Source organism: Carcharhinus amblyrhynchos, unplaced genomic scaffold (genome assembly GCF_965287045.1).
Source record: "Carcharhinus amblyrhynchos unplaced genomic scaffold, sCarAmb.v2.hapA scaffold_58, whole genome shotgun sequence".
NCBI lineage: Eukaryota > Metazoa > Chordata > Chondrichthyes > Carcharhiniformes > Carcharhinidae > Carcharhinus > Carcharhinus amblyrhynchos.
This window is the reverse complement of record NW_027649798.1, coordinates 1,035,180-1,057,729: the sequence shown is the minus strand read 5'-3', so window position 1 is coordinate 1,057,729 and position 22,550 is coordinate 1,035,180. Positions and strand designations below refer to the sequence as shown.

The window sequence follows — 22,550 nt, the reverse complement described above, 5'->3', positions numbered from 1 at the left end:
CTGTCACGGCCGCTCACTGTCACTGCCGCTCACTGTCACTGACACTCACTGTCACGGCCGCTCACTGTCACGGCCGCTCACTGTCACTGACACTCACTGTCACGGCCGCTCACTGTCACTGACACTCACTGACACTCACTGTCACTGACACTCACTGTCACGGCCGCTCACTGTCACGGCCGCTCACTGTCACGGCCGCTCACTGTCACTGACACTCACTGTCACGGCCGCTCACTGTCACGGCCGCTCACTGTCACGGCCGCTCACTGTCACTGACACTCACTGTCACGGCCGCTCACTGTCACTGACGCTCACTGTCACTGCCGCTCACTGTCACTGCCGCTCACTGTCACGGCCGCTCACTGTCACTGACACTCACTGTCACTGCCGCTCACTGTCACTGCCGCTCACTGTCACTGACACTCACTGTCACGGCCGCTCACTGTCACGGCCGCTCACTGTCACTGCCGCTCACTGTCACTGACACTCACTGTCACTGCCGCTCAGTGTCACGGCCGCTCACTGTCACTGCCGCTCACTGTCACTGACACTCACTGTCACGGCCGCTCACTGTCACGGCCGCTCACTGTCACTGCCGCTCACTGTCACTGACACTCACTGTCACTGCCGCTCAGTGTCACGGCCGCTCAGTGTCACGGCCGCTCAGTGTCACGGCCGCTCACTGTCACTGACGCTCACTGTCACTGCCGCTCACTGTCACTGCCGCTCAGTGTCACTGCCGCTCAGTGTCACTGCCGCTCAGTGTCACTGCCGCTCAGTGTCACTGCCGCTCAGTGTCACTGCCGCTCAGTGTCACTGCCGCTCAGTGTCACGGCCGCTCAGTGTCACGGCCGCTCAGTGTCACGGCCGCTCAGTGTCACGGCCGCTCAGTGTCACGGCCGCTCAGTGTCACGGCCGCTCAGTGTCACGGCCGCTCAGTGTCACGGCCGCTCAGTGTCACGGCCGCTCAGTGTCACGGCCGCTCAGTGTCACGGCCGCTCAGTGTCACGGCCGCTCAGTGTCACGGCCGCTCACTGTCACGGCCGCTCACTGTCACGGCCGCTCAGTGTCACGGCCGCTCAGTGTCACGGCCGCTCAGTGTCACGGCCGCTCAGTGTCACGGCCGCTCAGTGTCACGGCCGCTCAGTGTCACGGCCGCTCAGTGTCACGGCCGCTCAGTGTCACGGCCGCTCAGTGTCACGGCCGCTCAGTGTCACGGCCGCTCAGTGTCACGGCCGCTCACTGTCACGGCCGCTCACTGTCACGGCCGCTCACTGTCACGGCCGCTCACTGTCACGGCCGCTCACTGTCACGGCCGCTCACTGTCACGGCCGCTCACTGTCACGGCCGCTCACTGTCACTGACACTCACTGTCACTGTCACTCACTGTCACTGTCACTCACCGTCGGCCGCTCACTGTCACTGACACTCACTGTCACTGACACTCACCGTCGGCCGCTCACTGTCACTGACACTCACTGTCACTGACACTCACTGTCACTGCCGCTCACTGTCACTGCTGCTCACTGTCACTGACACTCACCGTCGGCCGCTCACTGTCACTGACACTCACTGTCACGGCCGCTCACTGTCACTGCCGCTCACTGTCACTGACACTCACTGTCACGGCCGCTCACTGTCACGGCCGCTCACTGTCACGGCCGCTCACTGTCACTGCTGCTCACTGTCACTGCCACTCACTGTCACTGCCACTCACTGTCACTGCCACTCACTGTCACTGCCGCTCACTGTCACGGCCGCTCAGTGTCACTGCCACTCACTCACTCACTTTTGGTCGCTCACTGTCACTGTCACTCACTATCACAGTCGCTCACTCTCACAGTCGCTCACTCTCACAGTCGCTCACTCTCACAGTCGCTCACTCTCACAGTCGCTCACTCTCACAGTCGCTCACTCTCACAGTCGCTCACTCTCACAGTCGCTCACTCTCACAGTCGCTCACTCTCACAGTCGCTCACTCTCACAGTCGCTCACTCTCACAGTCGCTCACTCTCACTGTCGCTCACTCTCACTCGTCACTGTCACTCACTGTCAGTCGCTGTCACTCACTGTCGCTGTCACTCACTGTCGCTGTCACTCACTGTCGCTGTCACTCACTGTCGCTGTCACTCACTGTCGCTGTCACTCACTGTCGCTGTCACTCACTGTCGCTGTCACTCACTGTCACTCGCTATCGCCGTCACTCACTGTCACTGTTACTCACTGTAACCGTCACTGTCATTCACTGTCACTATCACTCACTGTAACCATCACTTGTCACTGTCATTCACTGTCACTGTCGCTCTGTCACTCACTCACTGTCACTCACTCTCACTGTCACTGCCACTCACTATCACTCACCGTCACTGTCACTCACCATCACTGTCACTCTCTCTCACTGTCACTGTCGCTAACTCTCACTCTCACTCTCACTGTCACTGAAACTCACTGTCACTCTGTCATTCACGGTCACTCACACACTCACTGTCATTCGCTGTCACTGTCACTCACTTACTGTCACTCACTCACTCACCGTCAATGTCACTCACTGTCACTGCCACTCTGTCACTGCCACTCACTCTCCCTCACTGTCACTCATTGTCACTGTCACTGAAACTCACTTTCACTCACTTTCTCTCACTCTCTCATTGTCACTCACTCACGCACTCACTCTCACTGTCACTCAGTCACTCAATGTCACTCACTATCACTCACTGTCACTGTCACTCAATCTAACTCAGTCACTGTCACTCACAGTCACTCACTCACTATGACTGACACTCATTCTCACTCACTCTTATTCACTGTCACTGTCGACCACTGTCACTATCACTCACCGTCACTTATTATCACTCACTGTCACTGTCAGTCACTGTCTCTATCACTGTCACTTGCTGTCACTCACTGACTGTCACTCACTGTCACTCATTATCACTGTCACTGATTGTCACCCACTGTCCCTGTCACTCGTTGACATTATATTTTGAGATTATTTCAGACAGTTTGAGTTGAGATTATTTCAGTGTTTCATTTGAGATATTGCAGAGTGTTTGAAATGAAATTATTTCATGGGGTTTGATTTGAGATTATTTCAGAGTGTTTGATGTGTTTGATTTGAGGTTATTTCAGAGAGTTTGATTTGAGATTACTACAGAGTGGTTGATTTCAGATTATTGCAGAGCGTTTGATTTGAGATTATTTCAGTGTTTGATTTGAGATTATTTCAGAATGTTTGATTTGAGATTATTTCAGAATGTTTGATTTGGAATTATTTCAGAGTGTTTGATTTGAGACTATTTCAGTGTTTGATTTGAGATTATTTCAGATTGTTTGATGTGTTTGATTTGAGGTTATTTCAGAGAGTTTGATTTGAGATTATTTTAGTGAATTTGATTTGAGATTATTTCAGTGAATTTTATTTGAGATTACTACAGAGTGGTTGATTTCAGATTATTGCAGAGCGTTTGATGTGTTTGATTTGTGATTATTTTGGAGAATTTGATTTGAGATTATTTCAGACTGTGATTCGAGTTGTTTTCAAAGTCTTTGGCGTGAGATTACTTTGAAATATTTGATTTCATATTATTTGAGAAAATTTTATTTGAGATTATTTCAGAGTGTTTGATTTGGGATTATTTCTATTGTGTTTAATTTAATGTTATTTCAGAGTGTTTGAGATTATTTCAGAGAATTTTATTTGAGATTATTTCAGAGTGCTTGATTTGAAATTATTACAGGTGTTTTGATTTGACATTATTTCAGATGTTAGATTTGCAATTATTTCAGAGTGTTTGATTTGACATTATTGCAGAGTGTTTGATGTGTTTGATTTGAAATTATTTCAGAGAGTTTGATTTGAGATTATTTCAGATGTTTGATTTGAGATTATTTCAAAGTGCTTGATTTGAGATCATTTCAGGAGTTTTGATTTGAGATTATTCCAGATGTTTGATTTGCAATTATTTCTAAGCATTTGATTTGAGATTATTTCAGAGTGTTTGATGATTTGAGACTATTTCAGAGTGTTTGATTTGAGATTATTACGGAGAATTTGATTTGGGATTACTTCAGAGAGTTTAATTTGAGATTATTTCAAAGAGTTTGATTTGAAATTATTTCAGAGTGTTTTGGGATCATTTCAGAGTGTTTGATTTGAGATTGTTTCATTGAGTTAGATTTGATATTATTTCAGGTGTTTGATATTATTTTGGAGTAGTTAATTGAGATTTTTTTCAAGGAAATGATTTGAGGTAATTCCATTTGTTTGATTTGAGATTATTTCAGAGAATTTGATTTGAGATTACTACAGAGTGTTTGATCTGAGATTATTTCAGTGTGTTTGATTTGAGATTATTTTGGAGTATTTGATTTGACATTATTTCAGAGAATTTGGTTTGAGATTATTTCAGAGTGTTTGATTTGATATTATTTCAAGGTGTTTGATTTGGAATTGTTTCAGAGAGTTTGATTTGATATTATTTCAGAGAATTTGATTTGATATTATTTCAGAGAATTTGATTTGTGATTATTTCAGAGAGTTTGATTTGAGATTATTTCAGAGAGTTTGATTTGAGATTATTTCAGAGAGTTTGATTTGGGATTATTTCATAGGGCTTGATTTGAGATTATTTCAGAATGTTTGATTTGGAATTATTTCAGAGTGTTTGATTTGAGATTATTTCAAATAATTTGATTTGAGATTAATTCGGAGAGTTCGATTTAAGATTAATTCAGAATGTTTGGTGTGAGAGTATTTCAGAGAGTTTGGTTTGAGATTATTTCAGGGTGTTTGATTTGGGATTGATTCAGAGTATTTGATTTAAGGTTATTTCAGAGAATTTAATTTGAGATTATTTCAGCGAATTTGATTTGAGATTATTTCAGGGTGTTTGATTTGGGATTGTTTCAGAGAGTTTGATTTGAGATTATTTTGAGTTGTTTGATTTGTGAATATGCAAAGCGGTTTGATTTCTGATTATTTGCAGGCTGTGGGTGCTGTGATTGTAGACTATTGCAATGGGTTCTGCTCTCTTGATTCCATGCATACATTTGGTTTACCGTGGAGATTGGTCTGAGTTGCAGTGAATTTCAATCTGGTGCAGGTAGACTGTGTGTAAGCGCAGCCTGGCCTGCCTGCCTTTGGATAAGACTGTGAATAATACTGCTTGTCTTCTCTCACTTTAGCCCTGATGAGGATTCCTGCCAGAAGTTCATCCCTTTTGTGGGTGTAAGTATCCCCAGCTCAGCTATTGGTCTTTGGGTCTTTAACTCACTGCTATGATGTGTGAAGAGCTTTTCCAAATTCCTCCGCATTGTTGAAGCTTCAGCCCAGTCTGTGTTCACAAACACTGAAACAATGCTAAAGCTTCGAGTTGTTAGACTTTGGAGTGTTGACAACATGGAGCTAGAAGGCAAACTAACAATAGAATTGCAGAATGTTACAATGCACTAGGCTGCGTCTGGCTGCTCCTGTCTGCTTAGTGAACAAACTATCCCATTTATCTCATCTCCTTTGTCCTTTTCTCATCACTCTGCAACCTTCCTTTCAAATCTCTTTTGGGAGCTCCATTTGGATTTGCTTCCTCTGTGCTATTAGGTGGCACATTACTGCTCACAGCTCGCTTTTCTTAATCAACTTCAATCTTCTGGCTACTGACCTTCCTGCCTCTGGGAAGCGTTTCTCCTTGTTTAGCTTCATGATTTTGAGCGACTCTATCAAATCTCTTCTCAAGCTTCTTCAGTCTCTCCACATCAGCCCCAGTACATTGCAATCAGACACTATCCTCTGTCCTGAGACCACACCACACCTACATGTTGGTATAGGAGCAAAGAAATTGTGACTTTGGAAGAGGAACAGAAGGAGGCCATTTGGCACTTTAAGCCTGCATGACTATCCAGTAAGATCATGACGGATCTGACTGTGTCCCACCTTCCTCTCTATTAACCTGGCCTTGAATAAATTCAATGGCCCAGCCTCTATTGCCTTAAATGGAAGAGAATTTTGTGTAATAACAACCTTCTGGGAGAAAAAATCCTCACCTTTTAAACCACAGTGCCCCAGATGTGGTTTTCATTTTCCAGAAGTTCCTGGATTGGGGACAGGTGCCATCACCTTGGAAGATAATAAACCTAACTGCTTACTCAAAAAAGGAGGGATGCAGAAAGCAGGAACCTACAGGCCAGTTAGTCTAACGCCTGTCAGAGAGAACATGTTAAAAGCCATTATTAAAGCTGTTATAGTGGGGCAGTTGAAAAACTTCACAACAATCAGGCAGAGTCAACGTGAAAGGGAAATCATGTTTAACCAGGTTATAGAGTTTCTGAGGTTTATAGCATGGGCCCTTCAGCACAACTTGTTTACGCTGCCTCTTTTTTTAAATTCCAGTTGCCCGCATTTGGCATATATCCCTTTATAACCATCGTACCCACATAACTGTCTAAATGCTTTTTAAAAGACAACATTGTACCCGCCTCTACTACTACCTCTGTCAGCTTGTTCCAGACCTCTCTGTGAAAACATTGTCCCTCTGGACACTTTTGTATCTTTCCCCTCTCACCTTAAATCAATGCCTTTTACATAAGGACATAAGAACATAAGAAATAGGAGCAGGAGTGGGCCATCTAGCCCTACGAGCCTGCCCCGCCATTCAATAAGATCATGGCTGATCTGAAGTGGATCAGTTCCACATTCCCGCCCTCTCCCCATAACCCTTAATTCCCTTGTCTATCAGAAATCTATCTACCCGTGACTTAAATATATTTAGCGAGGTAGCCTCCACCATTCCAGAGATTCACCACCCTTTGAGTGAAGAAGTTCCTCCTCAACTCCGATCTAAACTGCACCCCCCTTATCTTGAGGCTGTGCCCTCTAGTCCTGCTATCCTTTCTAAGCGGGAAGAATCTCTCTACCTCTACCCTATCCATCCCTTTCATTATCTTATACGTCTCTATAAGATCCCCCCCTCATCCTTCTAAACTCCAATGAGTACAGACCCAGTCTATTTAGTCTCTCTTCATAGTCCAACCCCCTCATCTCCGGTATCAGCCTAGTAAACCTCCTCTGCAATCCCTCCAAGGCCAAAATATCCTTGCGCAAGTGCAGCGACCAAACCTGCACACAGTACTCCAGCTGCAGCCTGACCAGTACCCTGTACAGTTGCAGCAAGACACCCCTTCTTTTATATTCTATCCCCCTCGCTATAAAGGCCAGCATCCCATTCGCCTTCTTGATCACCTGCTGCATCTGCAGACTGGGTTTTTGCGACTCGTGCACAAGGACCCCCAGGTCCCTCTGCACTGTACCATGCTGCGGCTTTTCGCCCTTTAAATAGTAATCCCTCCTACTATTATTTCTGCCAAAGTGGATAACCTCACACTTGCTAACATTATACTCTATCTGCCAGGTCCTCGGCCACTCGCTTAGCCTATCCAGATCCCTCTGCAGACTTTCCACACCCTCCACGCAATTTGCTTTTCCACTCATCTTCGTGTCATCAGCAAATTTTGTCACCCTACACTCAGCCCCCTCCTCCAGATCATCTATATAAATGGTAAATAGTTGAGGCTCCAGCACCGATCCCTGCGGCACTCCACTAGTCACCAATCTCCAACCAGAATAGCACCCATTGATACCAACTCTCTGCTTCCTATTAGACAACCAATCCTCTATCCACGCTAACACCTTACCTCCAACTCTGTGCACCCTAGCCTTCAGTAGCAACCTTTTATGAGGCACCTTATCAAACGCCTTTTGAAAATCTAAAAACACCACATCCCCCGGTTCCCCTCTGTCTACCGCATTAGTCACATCCTCACAGAAATCCAATAAATTCGTCAAACACGACTTCCCCTTAACGAATCTGTGCTGCGTCTGCTCTATCAAACCATTCTTTTCTAGGTGCCTCACTATTTCTTCTTTGATGACGGATTCAAGCATTTTTCCAAATACAGACGTTAAACTAACTGGCCTATAATTCCCTGCCTTTTGCCTGCTACCTTTTCTAAACAGCGGCATAACATTAGCCATTTTCCAATCTTCCGGCACTTCCCCGGAATCCAGCGAATTTTGGTAAATAATCACTAAGGTATTCACTATCACCTCTGCCATTTCCTTCAGAACCCTGGGGTGCATTCCATCTGGTCCTGGGGACTTGTCCACCTTCAGTCCCATTAGTCTATCAAGCACTACCTCTCTAGTGACAGTAATCGCATTCAGGCCCTCAACTCCTACCATTCTTCTACCTTTAATATCTGGCAAACTATTCGTGTCCTCACCCGTGAAGACTGAGGCAAAAAACTTATTTAAGGCCTCAGCCATTTCCTCATCTCCCACCACTAAATCCCCCCTCTCATCCTCTAAGGGTCCAACATTCACTCTAGCCAGCCTCCTCTTCTTTATGTATTTGTAAAAACTCTTACTGTCCTTTTTCATATTTAGTGCTAGTTTAGCTTCATAGTCTATCCTTCCTTTCTTTATCAACTTCTTAGTCATTCTTTGTTGATTTTTAAATTTCTCCCAATCTTCTAATCGCCCACTACTTTTAGCCACTCTGAATGCATCAGCTTTTAATTTAATACTCTCCTTTATTTCCTTCGCTAACCACGGCTGGTTATCCATTCTCCTACATTCCTTCTTTACAATCGGTAAAGAAGGTTTAGTTTTAGACTCCCCTACCTTTGGGAAAAGGTATTGACTATCTATCTGATCTATACTCCTCATTATTTTATAGACCCCTGTAAGATCACCTGTCAGCCTCCTACACTCCAGAGAAAAAAGTCCCAGTCTATCCAACCTCTCTTTATAACTCAATTCATCAACTCCTGGTAGCATTCCAGTAAATCTTTTCTGTACTCTTTCTAGTTTAATAATATCCTTTCTATAATAGGGTGACCAGAATTGCACACAGTATTCCAAGTGTGGTCTCACCAATGTCTTGTACAACTTCAACAAAACATCCCAACTCCTGTATTCAATGTTCTGACCAATGAAACCAAGCATGCCAAATGCCTTCTTCACCACTCTGTCCACCTGTGATTCCACTTTCAAGGAGCTATGAACATGTACCCTTCAATCTCTTTGTTCTGTAACTCTCCCCAACACCCTACCATTAACTGAGCGAGTCCTAGAACATAGAACATTACAGCGCAGGACAGGTCCTTCAGCCCTCGATGTTGCGCCAACCTGTGCAACCAATCTAAAGCCCATTTAACCTATGCTATTCAATATCATCCATATGTTTATCCAATGACCATTTAAATGCCCTTAATGTTGGCAAATCCACTACTGTTGCAGGCAGGGCATTCCATGCTCTCACTACTCTGAGTAAAGAACCTACCTCTGACATCTATCCTAATCTATCACCCCTCAATTTAAAGCTATGTCCCCTTGTGTTGGCCATCACCATCCGAGGAAAAAGATTCACATGTCCACTCTATGTAATCCTCTGCTCATCTTATATGCCTCTATTAAGTCACCTCTTAAACTTCTTCTCTCTAACGACAACAGCCTTCCCACCATACCAGGCAACATCCTGGCAAACCTCCTCTGCACCCTTTCCAATGCTTCCACATCTTTCTTATAATGCGGCGACCAGAACTATATGCAATAAACAAAGAACAAAAACAGCCCGGGAAACAGGCCCTTCGGCCCAACGAGCCCGCACTGCCATTCTAACATTACCAGTCCCCCCTCCACCCATGACCCTTATCTATGCTTATGGCATTCCACATTGAGGGAAAACTAATTTAGGGACAATTTATTACCTCCAATCAGCCTAATAGCACATCTTTGGGGTGTGGGAGGAAACCAGAGCACCTGGAGAAAACCCACGCAAGCACAGGGAGAATGCGTAAACTCCCGCAGACACTGGCCCAAATCCATGTGCCTGCACAGCAAGCAGTGATAGTCATTGAGCTGTTGTGTTGCCCAGCATCTGGTCCAGTTTAAGCGTACACTACCGACATGAAGTACTAGGCTATTCTCGGACATCCAAGAGCAGCCCTTGTACGACCCATCGCGTGTATGCCCCTCGTTGGGCAACAAGGCGGACCGACTTAAAACCTGTGAATTAAAAGAGAAAAACATTAGTATCATTCCACATCCTTATACGTTACCAGGAACATCCCAAGGCTACTGAACCTTACTTAAAACAATCTCCTATATCCTTCCATCTCCAACCCACTCATGTGCCTGTCTAAGTAACTCTTAAACAACTCCAGCGTGCCTGCCTCCACCACCTTGCTTGGCAGAGCATTCCATACCCCCACTACCCTCTGTGTGAAAAACCTCCCTCCAATATCTGTGTTATACCTCTCCCCCCTCACCCTAAGCCCATGGCCCCTCGTACTATGCATTTCTAACATAGGAAAAAGCTTACCAATGTTTACTGTATCTATACCCTTCATAATCTTATATACCTCTATTAGATCTCCCCTCAGTCGCCGTCTTTCAAGGGAAAACAGCCCCAATTTGCTCAATCTTTCCTCATAACCCAGTCCTTCCATACCAGGTAGCATCCTGGTAATCCTCCTCTGCACTCTCTCCAGGGTCTCCACGTCTTTCCGGTAGTAAGGCCACCAGAACTGGATGCAGTACTCCAAATCCGGCCTAACCAATGTTCTATACAACTGCAACATTAGACTCCAGCTCTTATACTCTGTACCCCTTCCTATAAAGGCTAGCATACCATAAGTTTTCTTCACAGCCTTCTCCACTTGTACTGCCACCTTCAGAGACTTGTGCAGTTGCACCCTCAGGTCCCGCTGCGTTTCTATACTCTTTATAGATCTGCCCTTTATCATAAAACTCCCCCCTACATTATTTCAGCCAAAATGCATCACCTCACATTTATCAGGATTAAACTCCATTTGCCACATATCTGCCCAATATACCAGCCTATCGATATCCCGTTGTATTGCCAGACACTGCTCCTCACTGCCCGCCAATCCAGCCATCTTAGTGTCATCTGCAAATTTGCTGATCACACCACTTACTCCCTCTTCCAAGTCATTTATATATACTACAAAAAGATGTCCAAGTGCGGTATGCTGCATCATGACCTCATGGCTCTGAGACTCAATCCCTCTACCAATAAAAATTAACACACTGCACACCTTCTTAACAACCCTATCAACCTTGGTGCCCACTTTCAAGGATCTATGTACATGGACACCTCGATCTCTCATCCACACTACCAAGTAACTTACCATGAGCCCAGTACTCTGTATTCCTGTTACTCCTTCCAAAGTGAATCACGGTAAATCCCGGACGGGATTTACCCTAGGATTCTATGGGAGGCAAGAGAGGTGATTGCAGAGCCACTGGCTCTGATCTTCAGGTCGTCGTTGGTCTCTGGTATAGTACCGGAAGATTGGAGGACAGCGAATGTTGTCCCATTGTTTAAGAAGGGGAGCAGAGACTTCCCTGGGAATTACAGACCAGTGAGTCTTACTTCTGTAGTGGGTAAGGTTTTAGAAAGAATTATTAGGGATAGGATTTATAGTTATTTGGAGAGTAATGAATTGATTAGAGATAGTCAGCATGGTTTTGTAGTGGGAAGGTCGTGCCTTACTAACCTTATTGAGTTCTTTGAGAAGGTGACCAAAGAGGTGGATAGGGGTAAGGCAGTAGACGTGGTATATATGGATTTTAGTAAGGCGTTTGATAAGGTTCACCATGGTATGCTTCTGCAGAAAATGCAGATGTATGGGATTGGTGGTAATTTAGGTACTTGGATCAGGAATTGGTTAGCAGATAGGAGACAGAGGGTGGTGGTTGATGGTAATTATTCATCATGGAGTTCAGTTACGAGTGGTGTGCCTCAGGGATCTGTTTTGGGGCCACTGCTGTTTGTAATCTTTATTAATGATCTGGATGAGGGTATAGTTGGGTGGATTAGTAAGTTTGCTGATGACACCAAAGTCGGAGGTGTGGTAGATTGTGAGGAAGGGTGTCGAAGTTTGCAGGGTGACTTGGATAGGTTGCAGAGCTGGGCCGCGAGGTGGCGGATGGAGTTTAATGCGGAGAAGTGTGAGGTAATCCATTTCGGTAGGAATAACAGATGTGTTGAGTATAGGGCTAACGGGAGGACTTTGAATAGAGTGGAGGAGCAGAGGGATCTAGGTGTATGTGTACATAGATCCCTGAAAGTTGGGAATCAAGTGGATAAGGTTGTTAAGAAGGCGTACGGTGTCTTGGCGTTTATTGGTAGGGGGATTGAATTTAGGAGTCGCAGCGTCATGTTGCAACTGTACACAACTCTGGTGCGGCCGCACTTGGAGTACTGTGTGCAGTTCTGGTCCCCACATTACAGGAAGGATGTGGAGGCTTTGGAGAGGGTGCAGAGGAGGTTTACCAGGATGTTGCCTGGTATGCAGGGGAGGTCCTATGAGGAGAGACTGAGGGATTTGGGGTTGTTTTCACTGGAAAGAAGGCGGCTAAGAGGGGATCTTGTAGAAACATATAAGATGATTAGAGGTTTAGATAGGGTGGATGGTGATAGCCTGTTTCCTCGGATGGAGAAATCTAGCACGAGGGGGCATGGCTTTAAATTAAGGGGGGGTAGTTATAGGACGGATGTCAGGGGCAGGTTCTTTACCCAGAGGGTGGTGAGGGACTGGAATGCCCTGCCTGCTGCAGTTGTAAATGCGCCTAGTTTGGGGGCGTTTAAGAGATTGGTGGATAGGTTTATGGACGAAAAGGGATTGGTTTAGATTAGAGGGTCAATGTTTTTTTTTTAAAAAATAAGACTGGTCGGCGCAACATTGTGGGCCGAAGGGCCTGTTCCGCGCTGTAATGTTCTATGTTCTATGTTCTATCTATGTTCACTTCATACTTATCTGCATTAAACTCTATTTGCCACCTCTCTGCCCAGCTCTGCAGCTTATCTATGCCCCTCTGCAACATCCTTCTGCACTGTCCGCAACTCCACCGACTTTGGTGTCGTCCGCAAATTTACTAATCCATTCTTCTACGCCCTCATCCAGGTCATTTATAAAAATGACAAACAGCAATAGCCCCAAAACAGATCCCTGCGGTACACCACTAGTAACTGAACTCCAGGTTGAATATTTCCCATCAACCACCACCCTCTGTCTTCTTACAGCTAGCGAATTCCTGATCCAAACCACTAAATCACTCTCAATCCCATGCCTCCATACCTTCTGCAATAGCTTACTGTGGGGAACCTTATCAAACAGTTTACTGAAATTCATATACACCACATCAACTGCTTTACCCTCATCCACCTCTTTGGTCACCTTCTCAAAGAACTCAATAAGGTTTGTGAGGCACAACCTACCCTCCACAAAACCGTGTTGACTATCCCTAATCAAATTATTCCTTTCTAGATGCTTATAAATTCTATCTCTTATAATCCTTTCTAAAACTTTGCCACACAGAAGTAAGGCTCACTGGTCTATAATTACCAGAGTTGTCTCTATCCCCTTCTTGAACAAGGGGACAACGTTTGCTATCCTCCAGTCTTCTGGCACTATTCCTGTAGACAATGACGACATAAAGATCAAAGCCAAAGGTTCTGCAATCTCTCCCCTAGCTTCTCAGAGAATCCTAGGATATATCCCATCCGGTGCAGAGGACTTATCTATTTTCATATGTTCCAGAATTGCTAACACTTCCTCCTTATGAACCTCAATCCCGTCTGGTCTAATAGCCTGTATCTCAGTATTCTCTTCGACTACATTGTCTTTTTCCTGCGTGAATACTGACAAAAAATATTCATTTAGTGCCTCTCCTACCTCTTCGGGCTCCACGCACAACTTTCTACTACTGTCCTTGACTGGCCCTAATCTTACCCTAGTCATTCTTTTATTCCTGACATAGAAAGCTTTAGGGTTTTCCTTGATCCTACCTGCCAAAGACTTCTCATGTCCCCTCCTGGCTCTTCTTAGCTTTCTGTTTAGGTTCTTCTGGCTAACTTGTAACTCTCAAGCACCCTAACTGAGCCTTCACGTCTCATCTTGACATAAGTCTCCTTCTTCCTTTTTACAAGAGATTCAACTTCTTTAGTAAACCAGGGTCCCCTCGCTCGACCACTTCCTCCCTGCCTGACAGGTACATACTTATCAAATATTGACTTTTCCAAATATTGATTGGAACCTTTATAGGTCGAATAGTTCAGATGAACATAGAACATAGAACATTACAGCTCAATACAGGCCCTTCGGCCCTCGATGTTGCGCCGACCAGTGGAACCAATCTAATGACCCTCTAACCTAAACTATTCCAATGTTATCCATATGCCTATCCAATGACCATTTGAGTGCTCTTAAAGTTGGCGAGTCCACAACTGCTGCAGGCAGGGCATTCCACGTCCTTACTACCCTCTGAGTAAAGAACCTACCTCTGACATCCGTCCTATAATTACTACCCCTTAATTTAAAGCTATGTCCCCTTGTGTTAGCCATCACCATCCGAGGAAAAAGGCTTTCACTGTCCACCCTATCTAACCCTCTGATCATCTTGTCTGCCTCAATTAGGTCACCTCTTAACCTTCTCTCTAATGAAAATAACCTCAAGTCCCTCAGCCTTTCCTCATAAGACCTTCCCACCATACCAGGCAACATCCTGGTAAACCTCCTCTGCACCCTTTCCAATGCTTCCACATCCTTCCTATAATGCGGCAACCAGAACTGTACGCAATACTCCAAGTGCGGCCACACCAGAGTTTTGTACAGTTGCAACATGACCTCACGGCTCCAAAATTCAATCCCTCTACCAATAAAAGCTAACTCACCGTACGCCTTCTTAACAACCTTATCAACCTGGGTGCCAACTTTCAGGGATCTATGATCTAGAGATTTCTCTGCTCATCCACACTACCAAGAGTCCTTCCATTAGCCCAATACTCTGTAATCCTGTTACTCCGTCCAAAGTGAATCACCTCACACTTTTCCGTATTAAACTCCATCTGCCACCTCTCAGCCCAGCTCTGCAGCTTACCTATGTCCCTCTGCAAACTGTAACATCCATCCTCACCGTCTACAACTCCTCCGACTTTGGTGTCATCAGCAAATTTACTAACCCATCCTTCTACACCCTCATCTAGGTCATTTATAAAAATGACAAACAGCAGTGGCCCCAAAACAGATCCCTGAGGTACACCACTTGTAACTGAATTCCAGGTTGAATATTTCCCATCAACCACCCCCCTCTGTCTTCTATCAGCTAGCCAATTCCTGATCCAAACTGCTAAATCACCCTCAATCCCATGCATCTGCATTTTCTGCAGTAGCTTACCATGGGGAACCTTATCAAACACTTTGCTGAAATCCATATACACCACGTCAACTGCTTTACCCTTATCCACCTCTTTGGTCATCTTTTCAAAGAACGCAATAAAGTTTGTCAGGCACAACCTACCCTTCACAAATCCGTGTTGACTGTCCGTAATAAAATCATTTTTTTGATGGGGCGCTTTTTGTACAGTGTGTGCAGGAGAGTTTCCTAACACAATATGTGGATAAGTCAACAAGAGATGGCGCCACATTGGGCTTGGTACTGGGTAATGAACCGGGCCAAGTGTTAGGTTTGTTTGTGGGAGAGCGCTTTGGAGATAGTGACCACAATTCGGTGTCCTTCATTATTGCAATGGAGAGGGATAGGGTCACACGGCAGGTTTATAATTGGGGCAGGGGTAATTATGATGCGATTAGGCAAGAATTAGGGAGCATAAGATGGGAACAGAAACTGTCAGGTATGGGCACAAACGAAAAGTGGAGCTTGTTCAAGGAACAACTACTGCATGTCCTTGATAGGTATGTCCCAGTCAGGCAGGGAGGAAATGGCCGAGTGAGGGAACCATGGTTCACAAAGGAATGCCTTGTCAAGAAGAAAAAGGAAGCGTATATAAGAATGAAAAAACAAGGTTCAGTTGGATGGCTTGAGGGTTACAAGGTAGCTAGGAATGAGTTAAAGAAAGGGCTTAGGACAGCTAGGAGGGGGCATGAGAAGTCCTTGGCGGGTCAGATAAAGGAAAATCCCAAGGCTTTTTATTCTTATGTGAAAAATAAAAGAAAGACCAGGGTGAGGTTCGGGCTGGTCAAGGATAGTAGTGGGAGCTTGTGCATGGAGCCAGAAGAGATAGGAGAGGTGATGAATGAATACTTTTCTTCAGTGTTCACTAAGGAGAGGGGCCATGTTTTTGAGGATGAGTGCATGATACAGGCCGGAGGAAATAGATGTTCTGAGGGAAGATATATTAGCAATTTTGAAAAACCTGAGGGTGGATAAGTCCCCTGGGCCAGATGGGATACATCCTAGGATGCTTTGGGAGGCAAGGGATGAGATTGCGGAGCCTTTAACTTTGATCTTTGGGGCCTCACTGTCCACGGGGATTGGAGAGTGGCAAATGTTGTTCCTCTCGTCAAGAAAGGAAACAGGAATGACCCTGGTAATTATAGACCAGTTAGTCTTACTTTGGTGGTCGGTAAGTTAATGGAAAAGGTCCTGAGAGACAGGATTTACGACCATTTGGAAAGATTCAGTTTAATCCGGGATAGTCAGCATGGTTTTGTGAGGGGTAAGTCCTGCCTCACAAATTTGATTGAATTCTTTGAGGAGGTAACTAAGTGTGTAGATGAAGGTAGAGCAGCTGATGTCGTATACATGGATTTTAGTAAGGCGTTTGATAAGGTTCCCCATGGTAGGCTCATGAAGAAGATAAGGCTGTGTGGGATAGAAGGAAATCTGGCCGATTGGATAAGTAACTGGCTGTCTCATAGAAGACAGAGGGTGGTGGTGGAGGGAACATTTTCAAACTAGAGGCCAGTTACCAGCGGTGTACCACAGGGGTCAGTGCTGGGTCCTCTGCTATTTGTGATTTTTATCAATGACTTGGAAGAGGGGGCTGAAGGGTGGGTCAGTAAATTTGCTGATGACACCAAGATTGGTGGAGTAGTGGATGAGGTGGGGGGCTCTTGCAGGCTGCAAAGAGACATTGATAGGATGCAGAGCTGGGCTGAAAAGTGGCAGATGGAGTTTAACCCTGATAAGCGTGAGGTGATTCATTTTGGTAGGACAAACTTGAATGTGGATTACAGGGTCAACGGCAGGGTTCTGAGGAATGTGGAGGAACAGAGAGATCTTGGGGTTCATATCCACAGATCTCTGAAGGTTGCCACTCAAGTGGATAGAGCCGTGAAGAAGGTTTATAGTGTGTTAGTGTTTATTAACAGGGGGTTTGAGTTTAAGAGCCGTGGGGTTATGCTGCAACTATACCGGACCTTGGTGAGACCACATTTGGAATATTGTGTTCAGTTCTGGTCACCTCACTATAAGAAGGATGTGGAAGCATTGGAGAGAGTGCAGAGGAGATTTACCAGGATGCTGCCTGGTTTGGAGGGTAGGCCTTATGAGGAAGGGTTGAGGGAGCTGGGGCTTTTCTCTTTAGAATGGAGGAGGATGAGAGACGACTTAATAGAGGTTTATAAGATGATGAGGGGGATAGATAGAGGGGACGTGCAGAGACTATTTCCTCGGGTGGATGTAGCTGTTACTATAAGCATAACTATAAGCTTCATGGTGGGAGATATAGGAGGGATGTCCGAGGTAGATTCTTTACTCAGAGAGTGGTTGGGGTGTGGAATACACTGCCTGCTGTGATAGTGGAGTCGGACACTTTAGGACCTTTCAAGCAGTTATTGGATAGGCACATGGAACACTCCAGAATGATAGGGAGTGGGATAGTTTGATCTTGGGTTCAGACATAGCTCCTTGAACAAGCTCCACATTTCAATTGTGCTCATTCCCTGCAGTTTCCTTCCACATCCTATGCATCCTAAATCTTGCCTAATGGCATCATAATTTCCTTTCCCCCAGCTATAACTCTTGCCCTGCAGTATATACCTGTCCCTTTCCATTGCTAATGTAAATGTATCCAAATTGTGGTCACTATCACCAACGTGCTCACCTACCTCCAAATCTAACACCTGGCCTGGTTCATTACCCAGTACCAAATCCAATGTGGCCTCACATCTTGTTGGCCTATCTACATACTGTGTCAGGAGAACGGAGTTGAGGAGGAACTTCTTCACTCAAAGGGTGGTGAATCTCTGGAATTCTCTGCCCGTTGAAGTGGTGGAGGCTGCCTCGCTAAATATTTTTAAGACGCGGGTTGATGGGTTTTTGATAAGAGAGGGGACTAAGGGTTATGGGGAGAGGGCGGGAAAGTGGAACTGAGCAGCGACAGATCAGCCATGATCTTATTGAATGGCGGGGCAGGCTCGAAGGGCTAGATGGCCTACTCCTACTCCTATTTCTTATGTTCTTATGAAACCCTCCTGCATACATTAGACAAAACTGACCCATCAAAAGCACTCGACCAATAGCTTTTCCAGTCAATATTTGTAAAGTTAAAATCCCCCAGAACAATTACCCTGTTACTTTCGCTCCTATCCAGAATCATCTTTGCGATCCTTTCCTCTACGTCTCTGGAACTTTTTGGAGACCTATAGAAAACTCCCAGCAGAGTGACCTCTCCTTTCCTGTTTCTACTCTCAGGCCATACTACCTCAATAGAAAAGTCCACATCAAACGTCCTTTCTGCCACCATAATACTGTCCCTGACTAACAACGCCACACCTCCCCCTCTTTTACCATCTTCCTTGATCTTACTGAAACATCTAAACCCTGGAATCTCCAACAACCATTCCTGTCCCTGCTCTATCCATGTCTCCAAAATAGCCACAACATCGCAGTCTCAGGTACCAACCCACGCTGCAAGTTCACCCACCTTATTCCGAATGCTCCTGGCATTGAAGTAGACACACTTCAAACCACCTTCCTGCCTGCGGGTACACTCCTGCGAGCTTGAACATTATTCATGACCTCACCACTCTCAACCTCCTGAACACTGGAGCTACAATTCAGGTTCCCATCCCCCTGCTGAATTAGTTTAAACCCTCCCAAAGAGCATTAGCAAATTTCCCCTCCAGGATATTGGTACCCCCTCTGGTTCAGGTGCAGTCCATGCCATTTGTAGAGGTCCCACCTACCCCAGAATGATCCCCAGTTATCCAGGTATCTGAATCCCTCCCTCCTGCACCATCCCTGTAGCCACACGTTCAACTGCTGTCTCTCCCTATTCGTCTCCTCGTAGCACATGGCACGGGTAACAAATCAGAGATAACAACCCTGTCTGTTCTAGCTCTAAGCTTCCACCCTAACTCCCTGAATTTCTGCCTTACATCCCCATCCCTTTTCCTGCCTAGTCTTCAGTGCCTAAGTGGATCACGACTTGGGGCTGATCCCCCTCCCCCTTAAGGATCCTGAAAACACGATCCGAGGCATCATGGACCCCGGCACCTGGGAGGCAACGCACCAACCGCGAGTCTCTCTCGTTCCCACAGAGTCTCCTATCTGTCCCCCTAACTATTGAGTCCCCAATGACTAATGCTTCACTCCTCTTTCCCCCCTTCCCTTCTGAGCAACAGGGGCAGACTCTGTGCCAGAGATCTGTATGCCATGACTTACCCTTGGTGAGTCGTCCCCACAACAGTATCTAAAATGGTATACTTGTTAAACAAAGGAATGGCCACAGGGGATCACTGCACTGACTGCTTCTTACCCCTTCTAACAGTCACCCAAGTATCTTCATTTCTAGGAGTAACTACCTCCCTGTAGCTTTTATCTATAACTGTCTCTGCCTCCCAAATGATCCTGAGTTCATCCAGTTCCAGCTCCAGTTCCTGCCCTGGTTCAATCGACCAAAATGCATCACCTGGCATTTGTCTAAATTAAATTCCATCTGCCATTCGTCAGTCCACTGGCCCAATTGATCAAAATTCCATTGGAATTGAAGATAACTTTCTTCACTGTCCACTATGCCACCAATCTGAGTGTCATCTGCAAACTTACTAACCATGCCTGCCATAGAACCATAGAAAATTACAGCACAGAAACAGGCCTTTTGGCCCTTCTTGTCTGTGCCGAACCATTTTACTGCCTAGTCCCACTGACCTGTACCTGGACCATATCCCTCCACACCCCTCTCATCCATGAACCTGTCCAAGTTTTTCTTAAATGTTAAAAGTGACCCCACATTTACCACTTTATCCAGCAGCTCATTCCACACTCCCACCACTCTCTGCGTGAAGAATCCCCCCCCTAATATTCCCTTTAAACTTTTCTCCTTTCATCTTTAACCCATGTCCTCTAGTTTTTTTCTCCCCGAGCCTCAGTGGGAAAAGCCTGCTTGCATTCACTCTATCTATACCCATCATTTTATACACCACTATCAAATCTCCCCTCATTCTTCTACGCTCCAGAGAATAAAGTCCTAACCTATTCAACCTTTCTCTATAACTCAGCTTCTCAAGTCTCAGCAACATCCTTGTAAACCTTCTCTGCGCTCTTATTAATATCTTTCCTGTAATTAGGTGACCAAAACTGCACACAGTACTTTAAATTCGGCCTCACCAATGTCTTATATAACCTCACCATAATATTTCAATTCTTATACTTGATACTTTGATTTATAAAGGCCGATGTTCCAAAAGCAGTCTTTACAACCCTATCTACCTGTGACGCCACTTTTAGGGAATTATGTATCTGTAATCCCAGATCCCTCTGTTCTACTACACTCTTCAGTGTCTTACCATTTACCTTGTATGTTCTACTTTGGTTTGTCCTTCCAAAGTGCAATACCTCACACTTGTCTGCATTAAACTCCACCTGCCATTTTTCAGCCCATTTTTCTCGCTGGTCCAACTCCCTCTGCAAGCTTTGAAAACCTTCCTCACTGTCCACCACACCTCCAATCTTCGTATCATCAGCAAATTTGCTGGTCCAATTTACCACATTATCATCCAGATCATTGATATAGATGACAAACAGCAATGGACCCAGCACTGATCCCTGCGGCACACCACTAGTCACAGGCCTCCACTCAGAGAAACAATCCTCCACTACCACTCTCTGGCTTCTTCCATTGAGCCAGTGTCTAATCCAATTTACAACCTCTCCATTTATACCTAGTGACTAAACCTTCCTAACTAACCTCCCATGCAGGACCTTGTCGAAGGCCTTACTGAAGTTCATGTAGACAACATCCACTGCCTTCTCTTCATCCACTTTTCTGGTAACCTCCTCGAAAAACACTAATTGGTTAAACATGACCTACCACGCACAAAGCCATGTTGACTCTCCCTAATAAATCCCTGTCTATCCAAATATTTGTAGATCCTATCGCTTAGTATTCCTTCCAATATTTTATCTACTACTGACGGATAAGTGTCAGTACTGACAGATACATATACTGAAGAATGTACCTGTAGATCCTCTTAGGATCATCCTTCACCTTGACTGCCAAAGCAACCTCCCACCTTTTATAAATGATCTGGATGAGGGTATAGCTGGGTGGATTAGTAAATTTGCTGATGACACCAAAGTCGGAGGTTGGTAGATAGTGAGGAAGGGTGTCTTAGTCTACAGGGAGACTTGGTCAAGTTGCAGATCTGGGCCGAGAGGTGGAGGATGGAGTTTAATGCAGAAAAGTGTGTGGTAATTCGCTTTGGCAGGAATAATGGATGTGTAGAGTATAGGGCTAACGGTAGGACTCTGAATAGTGTGGATGAACAGAGGGATCTAGGTGTATGTGTACATAGATCCCTGAAAGTTGGGAATCAAGTAGATAGGGTTGTTAGGAAGGCATACGGTGTCTTGGCGTATATTGGTAGGGGGATTGAATTTAAGAGCCGCAGCGTCATGTTGCAACTGTACAAAACTCTGGTGCGTCCGCACTTGGAGTATTGTGTGCAGTTCTGGTCCCCACATTATAGGAAGGATGTGGAGGCTTTGGAGAGGGTGCAGAGGAGGTTTACCAGGATGTTGCCTGGTATGGAGGGGAGGTCCTATGAGGAGAGACTGAGGGATTTGAGGTTGTTTTCATTAGAAAGAAGGCGGCTGCGAGGGGACCTTATTGAAACATATAAGATGATTAGAGGTTTGGATAGGGTGGACAGTGATAGCCTTTTTCCTCGGATGGAGAAAGCTAGCACGAGGGGGCATAGCTTTAAATTAAGGGGTGGTAATTATAGGACGGATGTCAGGGGTAGGTTCTTTACCCAGAGGGTGGTGAGGGATTGGAATGCCCTGCCTGCTGCAGTTGTGGATGTGCCTAGTTTGGGGGCGTTTAAGAGATCCGTGGATAGGTTTATGGATGGAAAGGGTTTGGTTTAGGTTAGAGGGTCATTGTTTTTTAACTGGTCGGCGCAACATCGTGGGCCGAAGGGCCTGTTCTGCGTTGTAATGTTCTATGTTCTATGTTCATGTCTTCTTTTAGCCCTTCTGATTTCTTTCTTAAGTAGTTTCTTGCAGTTTTTTATACTCCTCAAGCATCTTATTTGCTCTCTGTTGCTTGTACATGTCATACATATCTCTTCTTTATCAGAGTGCCAGTATCCCTCGAGAACCAAGGTTCCTTATTATTCACTTTGTCTTTAATCCTGACAGGAACATACAAACTCTGCACTCTCAAAATTTCTCCTTTGAAGGCCTCCCACTTACCAATCACAAGCTTGCCAGAGAACAGCCT

At 45.4% G+C, this 22,550-nt stretch overlaps 1 protein-coding gene across 4 annotated transcripts in view; it reads left to right on the top strand.

Moving 5' to 3' along the window:
- LOC145337674 (phosphofurin acidic cluster sorting protein 2-like) overlaps positions 1-22,550 on the top strand; it is a 489,510-nt gene that overhangs the window by 403,988 nt on the left and 62,972 nt on the right. For all 4 annotated transcript variants that reach the window (XM_080182492.1, XM_080182493.1, XM_080182494.1 and 1 more), the window contains one exon: positions 5,185-5,227. In XM_080182492.1, the coding sequence (XP_080038618.1) occupies positions 5,185-5,227 (43 nt within the window). The remainder of the gene's footprint in view (positions 1-5,184; positions 5,228-22,550) is intronic.